The 10,297-nt window shown below is 44.6% G+C and overlaps 1 protein-coding gene across 1 annotated transcript in view; it reads right to left on the reverse strand.

Annotated features, from left to right (window-relative positions):
* The window catches only part of LOC120037668 (voltage-dependent T-type calcium channel subunit alpha-1I-like), a gene marked incomplete at its 5' end in the record, with an annotated part of 166,483 nt that overhangs the window by 75,960 nt on the left and 80,226 nt on the right, over nucleotides 1-10,297 (reverse strand). Inside the window, 6 exons of the mRNA XM_038983664.1 lie at nucleotides 1,204-1,313; nucleotides 1,763-1,914; nucleotides 2,983-3,175; nucleotides 6,607-6,696; nucleotides 7,128-7,253; nucleotides 8,790-8,916. Of these exons, the coding sequence (XP_038839592.1) occupies nucleotides 1,204-1,313; nucleotides 1,763-1,914; nucleotides 2,983-3,175; nucleotides 6,607-6,696; nucleotides 7,128-7,253; nucleotides 8,790-8,916 (798 nt within the window). The remainder of the gene's footprint in view (nucleotides 1-1,203; nucleotides 1,314-1,762; nucleotides 1,915-2,982; nucleotides 3,176-6,606; nucleotides 6,697-7,127; nucleotides 7,254-8,789; nucleotides 8,917-10,297) is intronic.

The following is a 10,297-nucleotide window of genomic DNA, read 5'->3' on the forward strand; positions in this document are numbered from 1 at the left end:
GCCAGCTAAACTGAGTTTTTATGGATATAAAGAAGGACATTATCGAACAAAAGGACCATTTGTGATGTAACTGGGATCTTTCGTGTCGCACCTGCCTTGTTGAAATATGTTATTCATGGTTTTGTACGCGGGGCGCTGTCCTCAGATAATCGCATGGTTTGCGTTCGCGGGAAAGCCTTTTTGAAATCTGACACAGCGGCTGGATTAACAAGAAGTTAAGCTTTATTTTGATGTACTACACTTGTGATTTTATGAAAGTTAAATATTGATAATTCTGTAATTAGAATTTCGCGCACTGCAATTTCACCGGATGTTGGACAGATGGGACACTATCATCCCACCTGCCCATTAACAGGGTCAAATCCTGAAGAGAATTAAGAAGATGTTACATTTCTAACAACACTAGATCTCTCTCTCTCTCTCTCTCCTCTGTCACCTCTCTCTCTCTCTCTCTCTGTGTGTAATATGTCGAGTATTAGAAGGTGGCTGAAGGTAGGCTGACACTTCTGATGAAATTTCATGGTTAAAACCTGACAAATAAAGATCTGCTCTCTTTCTATTACATCAGTCTATATGGACTTGAAGACGACACATCAAATACCCATCATTTCTAATCAGGCACTTTCAGATATGAGTCTTATCTAAAACCTTATCGCTGCAACACCTCCATGTTAAACAGGATCTACATGGGGACGTAAGTGTGTGTCTGTGTGTGTGTTTATCATCACGGTCTACATGGGGAAACAATTGAAGTTGAAGATAATATGTCATTAAAGGAGCTGATCAAAGCATCAGTTCTGGTCCTGTGGTTTACATTAAAACAATTACACTGGAGGTGATTCCACAGACATGAATACGCATTAGGATATTAAGCCTTAGATATTTCCATAATCACTTAATGTGTGTGTGTGTGTGTGTGTGTGTGTGTGTGTCCGTGTGAGTGTGAGGGTGTCTTCCATAATCATAGTCACTCTCCATAACAACCATCTGGGTAATGTGAGTAATTATCTGATATATAGGAGGCATGACTCAGAAAACAGGTGTGTGTGTGTGTTGTGTGTGTGCTGTGTGTTGTGTGTGTGTATAGTGTGGGTTGTGTCTGTGTGTGTTTGTTGTGTGTTGTGTTTGTGTTGTGTGTTGTCCATGTGTTGTGTGTTGTGTGTGTTTGTTGTGTGTTGTGTGTGTGGGTGTGTCCTACTGTACCTGTCCTTGAAGAAGCGTCGGAACCCGAAGCCGATGAGCTTGAGGACAGATTCCACCACGAAGGTAGTGGTGAAGAAATAGTTACAATACTTCAGACTAGTCTCCAATGACTAGAGAAAGATGGAGGAGAGAGAGAGGGGGGAAAGAGAGAAAGAGATAGACAGAGAGGGGGGGAAGACGAGGACGAGAGAGAGAAAGAGAAAGAGAGAGGGAGAGGGAGAGAGAGAGAGAGAGAGAGAGAGAGATGGGTTAGCATTTGTTGAATGTAAGGGTCATATTGTAGCCTTGTTGAGACAGTACTTCAAAAGCCAAGCTATGTCACTATACAATCTCAAGATCAAAGACAAATAGAGTTCTGACGGGAAGAAGAACGTATGATGGCATTTAGCGCACACACACACACACACACACACACACACACACACACACACACACACACACACACACACACACACACACACACACACACACACACACACACACACACACACACACACACACCCAAACCCCAAACCACAAACCCCAAACCACAAACCCCAAACCCCAAACCCCAACATACCTGTGGTTGGCTGTAGTGCTCCAGGGACATAGTAATGACGTTGATACAGATGATGAAGGTGAGAAAGAGGTCCAGGTAGTGGCTGGTACACAGAGTGTGGATCAATAGACGACCATCGCTATAGTTGGTATAGTAGGGTAGCTTCTGGGCCTCTGTAGGGTGAAGAGGGAGGAGGAGAGAGGAGGAGAGGAGAGGAGAGGAGAGAAGAGAAGAGAAGAGAAGAGAAGAGAAGAGAGGAGAGGAGAGGGGAGAGGAGAGGAAGAGGAGAGGAGAGGAGAGAAGAGGAGAGGGGAGGAAGAGGGAGAGGAGAGGAGAGAGGGAGGAGGAGAGGGGGAGCGAGGGGGAGCGAGGATTAAGAAGAGAGGAGAGGAGAGGAGAGGAGAGGAGAGGAGAGGAGAGGAGAGGAGAGGAGAGGAGAGGAGAGGAGAGGAGAGGGTGGATAGAGGTAGGGGAGAAGAGGGGATGAGGGAAGGGTAGGAGAGATGAGAGGAGAGGGAGAGTTGTGGAAGGGAAGAGAGGAGAGAGAGAGGAGTGAGAGGGAGGGAGAGGAGGGGAAAGTCAGGGAGCGAGTAGAGGGGAGGGAAAGAAAGGATGGAAGTCGGGGAGCGAGTAGAGGGGAGGGAAAGAAAGGATGGAAGTCGGGGAGCGAGTAGAGGGGAGGGAAAGAAAGGATGAGCTAATCTACACAGAAATGATAAATATCCTTTTCCTTAAACAGGAAGTAAAATAGACCTAAATGGACTAAAGTGATGAATGACCATCCTCATATAGTAATATAATGATATCATCATGTATTACATCACACCACCTGCAGACGGGCCAGTTAAACATTCTACTTTAATTCTCCGGCTCCCAAGATAGTTTGACCCCATCCTCCCCGACTTTCAGTTTGACCCCATCCTCCCCTACTTTCAGTTTGACCCCATCCTCCCCAACTTTCAGTTTGACCCAAATCCTCCCCGACTTTCAGTTTCACCCAATCCTCCCCAACTTTCAGTTTGACCCCATCCTCCCCAACTTTCAGTTTGACCTCTATGTAAACTTCTCTCTCTCTATCCTTCCCCATCCCTCCCCCTCCATCCCTCCTTCCCTCCCTCCCCCCTCCCTCCATCTCTCTCCCTCCCTCCTTCCCTCCCCCCTCCCTGCATCTCCATTCCTCCTTCCCTCCATTCTTCCCCTCTCTCTCTCTCTCCCTCTTTCCCCATCCCTCCCCCTCTTACTCCTCCTCTTCTTCTCCATGCGTCTCTGTCGTTTCTCCTCCCTCCTTTTGGCCTCCTCCACTTCCTGGTTCTGTCTGCACTTGTGGAAGTTCTCCACCACCACGCCCACGAACATGTTGAGAACGAAGAAACTGACGATGAGGAGGAAGGAGATGAAGTACAGGAGCATCCATGGATTGTTGTTAATAGACGGCTGGAGGAGAGAGGGAGGGAGAGAGAGGGGGGAGGAAGGGATGATAATTTCACCCATCAAACTATTCTCAATTTAATCTGGTCTTTACTAATGTGTAAAATGTGTTTTGATTTAGAATGGACCATTATCAAATGGGCAGGAACAAAAGGGGGGAAAGTGATGTGTCATCCATATGCACTGGAACAGCGAATGGAGGTCACGTTCCCGCCAGTTCCTTTCACACTTCAGGTAGGCTACTCTGATTATTTCACCGCGCTACAGGTGATATTCCGCCCAAACTCTGTATGCCATGGCCTCTCCAAACCTGTTCCTGCAGCTACCCGGTGCGTAAATGGGAAAGCAAGTTAAATCTGTTCAGGAACATGTTTTCACAACAAAATGTTAATCATTAAACTGTTGACAGCCCCACTCTCTGCACGCTGGAGAAACAAATGAAGGAGAGAAAGGAGATGGAAACCAAGGTTGGTGAGATATTATGTGTAGCTAAAGGTAATTATCAAAATATCAAATATGCCCTACTACTAGGCTATTCAAAATCAAATACAAACTCACTATAATTGTAGGCTAACTCTGCATTTGTTTAATTTAGACAATACCAATAATGTACCAAAGATATTTTAAAAGTTTTTGTAATATGCGGAAGGCTATGTATTGTTAAACGGCACAATCATTATTTTAATTCAGTTTTATTCTTTCAGGCTTGGACTCATATATACAGTTGAAGTCGGAAGTTTACATAAGCTTAGGTTGGAGTCATTAAAACTCGTTTTTCAACCGCTCCACATATTTCTTGTTAACAAATATTAGTTTTGGCAAGTCGGTTAGGACATCTACTGTGTCCATGACACAAGTAATCTTTCCAACAATTGTTTACAGACAGATTATTTAACTTATAATTCACTGTATCACAATTCCAGTGGGTCATAAGTTTACATACAATAAGTTAAACAACTTGGAAAATTCCAGAAAATTATGTCATGGCTTTAGAAGATTCTGACAGGCTAATTGACATCATTTGAGTCAATTGGAGGTGTACCTGTGGATGTATTTCAAGGCCTACCTTCAAACTCAGTGCCTGTTTGCTTGACATCCTGGGAAAATCAAAAGAAATCAGCTAAGACCTCAGAAAAAAAATGGTAGACCTTGACAAGTCTGGTTCATCCTTGGGGGCAATTTCCAAATGCCTAAAGGTACCACGTTCATCTGTACAAACAATAATATGCAAGTATAAACACCATGGGACCACGCAGCCGTCATACTGCTCAGGAAGGAGACACTAGACACGTCTCCTAGAGATGAACTTACTTTGGTGCGAAATTTGCAAATCAATCCCAGAAAAACAGCAAAGGACCTTGTGAAGATGCTGGAGGAAACAGGTACCAAAGTATCTATATCCTCAGTAAAACGAGTCCTATATCGAAAAAACCTGAAAGGCCGCTCAGCATGGAAGAAGCCACTTCTCCAAAACCGCCATAAAAAAAGCCAGACTATGGTTTGCAACTGCACATGAGGACAAAGATCGTACTTTTTGGAGAAATGTCCTCTGGTCTGATGAAACAAAAATAGAACTGTTTTGCCATAATGACCATCATTATGTTTGGAGGAAAAAGGGGGAGGCTTGCAAGCCGAAGAACACCATCCCAACCGTGAAGCACGGGGGTGGCAGCATCATGTTGTGGGGGTGCTTTGCTGCAGGAGGGACTCGTGCACTTCACAAAATAGATGGCTTCATGAGGAAGGGAAATTATGTGGATATATTGAAGCAACATCTCAAGACATCAGTCAGGAAGTTAAAGCTTGGTCGCAAATGGATCTTCCAAATGGACAATGACCGCAAGCATACTTCCAAAGTTGTGGCAAAATGGCTTAAGGCCAACAAAGTCAAGGTTTTGGAGTGGCTAGCACAAAGTCCTGACCTCAGTCCCATAGAAAATGTGTGGGCAGAACTGAAAAAGCGTGTGCGAGCAAGGAGGCCTACAAACCTGACTCAGTTACACCAGCTCTGTCAGGAGGAATGGGCCAAATTTCACCCAGCTTATTGTGGGAAGCTTGTGGAAACCTACCTGAAATATTTGACCCAACAATATAAAGGCAATTCTAACAAATACGAATTGAGTGGATGTAAACTTCTGACCCACTGGGAATGTGATGAAAGAAATAAAAGCTGAAATAATCAATCTCTCAACTATTATTCTGACATTTCACATTCTTAAAATGAAGTGGTGATCCTAACTGGCCAAAGACAGGGAATTTCTACTAGGATTAAATGTCAGGAATTGTGAAAAACTGAGTTTACATGTATTTGGCTAAGGTGTATTATAACATCTGACTTCAACTGTAGGCCTGTGTGTATGCATAAGCTCTAATATGCTTATGGTTGTTTTGGACTAATCATCCCATTAGAAAGTGCTGTCCATTTCATTGTGTTAGGCTTTGAAACAACATCTTAGGCTTTTGGACTTTTAAAAACACAATACTGCTTTAATGATGAGTGTTTGATGTGATTTTCCATTTTATTTGCATTGACATCAGAGTAGTTAGAGGGACAAAAGAGCCCTGAGTACCAGGCCGTTAGGACCTGATGGTAGTTAGAGGGACAACAGAGCCCTGAGTACCAGGCTGTTAGGACCTGATGGTAGTTAGAGGGACAACAGAGCCCTGAGTACCAGGCTGTTAGGACCTGAAGGTAGTTAGAGGGACAACAGAGCCCTGAGTACCAGGCTGTTAGGACCTGATGGTAGTTAGAGGGACAACAGAGCCCTGAGTACCAGGCTGTTAGGACCTGATGGTAGTTAGAGGGACAACAGAGCCCTGAGTACCAGGCTGTTAGGACCTGAAGGTAGTTAGAGGGACAACAGGGCCCTGAGTACCAGGCTGTTAGGACCTGATGGTAGTTAGGGGCACCAGAGCCCTGAGTACCAGGCCGTTAGGACCTGATGGTAGTTAAAAGGACAACAGAGCCCTGAGTACCAGGCTGTTAGGACCTGATGGTAGTTAGAGGGACAACAGAGCCCTGAGTACCAGGCTGTTAGGACCTGATGGTAGTTAGGGGCACCAGAGCCCTGAGTACCAGGCTGTTAGGACCTGATGGTAGTTAGAGGGACAACAGAGCCCTGAGTACCAGGCTGTTAGGACCTGATGGTAGTTAGAGGGACAACAGAGCCCTGAGTACCAGGCTGTTAGGACCTGATGGTAGTTAGGGGCACCAGAGCCCTGAGTACCAGGCTGTTAGGACCTGATGGTAGTTAGGGGCACCAGAGCCCTGAGTACCAGGCTGTTAGGACCTGATGGTAGTTAGTGAGTTGGGTACTACCAACGCATATCCAGAGTGCATAAAAGGAGATTACCGTGTAGAATTTGACTGCGGTCATGACTCATGACTGCCGGTGTGGCGGTAATACTGCAACAGCCCTGTGTGTGTTCTACAGTACCTGTTGGTCTATACCCACAGCATCCAGACCATGGTACATGATGTTGACCCAGCCGTCTTTAGATGCCAGCACAAACAGAGACATCAGAGCCTGGAGAAGACAGAAACACATTCTGTTAATTTACCAGACACAGACAGTTAGTCTGTGATTTATGAACCCAACACCTCTAATCTCTCTCTCTCTCTCTCTCTCTCTCTCTCTCTCTCTCTCTCTCTCTCTCTCTCTCTCTCTCTCTCTCTCTCTCTCTCTCTCTCTCTCTCTCTCTCTCTCTCTCTCTCTCTCTCTCTCTAACTTTTTTAATATCTTTCTTTAACATTCCACAAACACTATTCAATGTACACTTCACAAGCCAGTCTGCCCCTACCTGTCTAACTATCTCTGTCCATATCCATTCACACACACCAACCTTTACACACCGCCCTGCCCCTCCTACCTGTCCCACACACCAACCTATACACACCGCCCTGCCCCTCCTACCTGTCCCACACATCAACCTATACACACTGCCCTGCCCCTCCTACCTGTCCCAGGTTATCAAAGTTGTATTTGTGGTGAACCCATCTGTAGTTAGCCTGGAGACAGTCAGACTTGTTGGTGATGTTCTTCACCTCTAAACCCAGGCAGTAGTAAAACTTCCCCTTGAACAGCTGAGAGGGGACAACAATATAGTACAGTTAGTCTGCTTATGTATACCCTTGATATGTGTTATAAGTGCATTATAAGGCCACATAACACTCCATAAGACATTGGTAGTAAAACTTCCCTTTGAACAACTGAGGGAACAATAGAAAACATGAATCAATGTTAAAAACACAGACTGTGAAAGACATGCACATAAATGAACCATTGAGGATGAAAGAAAACAAATCTCTTGTGGTCAACTACTCCACTTCTTTCAGGTCTTTTCTCTTCTGAGATCTACTCAGCATGGAACAATACATTACATGACAGTTAGAGTCAGATTTCAAATTCAGAACATCTTTATTGTCCTTCACGGTCCATCAAAAACAGTTAGTCTTCTTCTTCAACTCGGTTGATTCATTTTGACAACAAAAACACATCCGAGGAGTCAGGAGGAAATCAGTCAATAACAGAAGAGCTTTTTAAGCAATGAGATAACTAGGGAGTATGTGAACAGTGTACATAACACTGTTTTTAGAAAGCCTAGGAAAACAGACAGACAGACAGACAGACAGACAGACAGACAGACAGACAGACAGAGACAGACAGACAGACAGACAGACAGACAGACAGACAGACAGACAGACAGACAGACAGACAGACAGAGAGAGACAGACAGAGACAGACAGAGACAGACAGAGAGAGACAGAGACAGAGACAGAGACAGAGACAGAGACAGAGACAGAGACAGACAGAGACAGACAGACAGAGACAGACAGAGACAGACAGACAGACAGACAGACAGACAGACAGACAGACAGACAGACAGACAGACAGAGACAGACAGAGACAGACAGACAGACAGACAGACAGACAGACAGACAGAGACAGACAGACAGACAGACAGACAGACAGACAGAGAGTATGGATTCTCTTCCTGAGTGAGATGTTATCACAGTTCAATCAGACTGCTCTTATCAGAGAGAAAAGAAACATCAGAGAAACAGCATAATAACACACCTCAGATGGACTGAGAGGATAAAAACGGGAAGAAGAGAAAGGGAAAATAATGACGAGTGAAGATAAAAGAGAATAAGTTCAATAAGAAATCAACAGACAGAAAGTCAAATCAAATCAAAAGTTTCTTCACAAAACATCTTAAACACAGTCAGATGTGAGGTGTGGAGAAATGGACAACACAGCACATTTCTGTTAGGAAGTATAATAAAACTGGACTTATACAATAACTAACTACTGTTATGATGTACATTAAAACTGGACTTATACAATAACTACTGTTATGATGTACAATAAAGCTGTATTTATACAATAACTAACTACTGTTTCAATGGATGAATAAAGTATTATTGTATGGACTTGAAGAATATGATGATGTTGTGTAGTTTATTATAATGATGAGCGTAGGGTGAAGTTGTCCCTAGACATTGATCTTGGCATTTCCCCCACTAATAGTAAAGGCTATGACTTGAGGAAAGGTCATCTGATCCTAGATCTGTACATAGGGGAAACGTCACCCCAGGAAGATAATGTCGTAGTCCTACCTGCACACCGAGGATGCCGAAGATGATAAAGAAAGCGCAGCAGATGAGGACGATGTTTCCTATAGGCTTCAGAGACGTGATGAGAGTCTCTACCACTAGCTTCAGTCCTGGAGCTCTACTGATCACCCTGACAGAGAGAGGGACAAAAAGGAGTGGCTTGAGGACTTCTCATCAATCTGGTCATCATCTATGATTCTGCTGTGATGTATAACAGTGAGTGACTGCTGTTAGCACTTATATTCCAGTGTGCAGGAACCCTGGTCATGGACAAAACACAAGGTGTTCAGGATTTCCCCCCAACCCCGCACAAACAAACCTTCTTCCCCTAGTTAAATAATAATTCAGGTCCCTCAAGCATGTTAGTGCAGGGCTGGAACAAAAACCTGCACCGTCTTCAGGGTTACAAAGCTCCAGGGTTACAAAGCTCCAGGGTTACAAAGCTCCCTGGTTACGAAGCTCCAGTCTTACGAAGCTCCAGTCTTACGAAGCTCCAGGGTTACAAAGCTCCAGTGTTATGAAGCTCCAGGGTTACAAAGCTCCAGTGTTATGAAGCTCCAGGGTTACAAAGCTCCAGGGTTACAAAGCTCCAGGGTTACGAAGATTCAGGGTTACGAAGCTCCAGGGTTACAAAGCTCCAGGGTTACAAAGCTCCAGGGTTACGAAGCTCCAGTCTTACGAAGCTCCAGTCTTACGAAGTTCCAGTCTTACGAAGCTCCAGGGTTACAAAGCTCCATGGTTACGAAACTCCAGTCTTACGAAGCTCCAGGGTTACAAAGCTCCAGGGTTACAAAGCTTCAGGGTTACAAAGCTCCAGTCTTACGAAGCTCCAGGGTTACAAAGCTCCAGGGTTATGAAACTCCAGGGTTACGAAGCTCCAGGGTTACAAAGCTCCAGGGTTATGAAGCTCCAGGGTTATGAAGCTCCAGGGTTACAAAGCTCCAGTCTTACGAAGCTCCAGGGTTATGAAGCTCCAGGGTTACAAAGCTCCAGGGTTACAAAGCTCCAGGGTTACAAAGCTCCAGGGTTACGAAGCTCCAGGGTTACAAAGCTCCAGGGTTACAAAGCTCCAGGGTTATGAAGCTCCAGGGTTACAAAGCTCCAGGGTTACAAAGCTCCAGGGTTACGAAGCTCCAGGGTTACAAAGCTCCAGGGTTACAAAGCTCCAGGGTTACAAAGATCCAGGGTTACAAAGCTCCAGGGTTACAAAGCTTCAGGGTTACAAAGCTCCATGAATACAACGGGTTAGGACATACAACATGATATAGGCCAAGTCCAGCCTGCAGTGAGTCCTTGAGAGAGAAATAGTGGGAGTTACAATCACCTTTTTGGTGTTTGGGTTATCAATCTGATGGTCAAGTGTTACACTGAAGTACATTGACAGTTGCATTGCATAATGCTTTAGATGACGTAATGTCCAGACCAGATCCAATGGAAATCTGTTGTTGGTGGCCTATACTCCAGCAAGAGTAAAAGTCTAACTAATATAAGTAAGTATCAGTCCTATATTT

This window comes from Salvelinus namaycush, unplaced genomic scaffold, assembly GCF_016432855.1.
Source record: "Salvelinus namaycush isolate Seneca unplaced genomic scaffold, SaNama_1.0 Scaffold181, whole genome shotgun sequence".
NCBI lineage: Eukaryota > Metazoa > Chordata > Actinopteri > Salmoniformes > Salmonidae > Salvelinus > Salvelinus namaycush.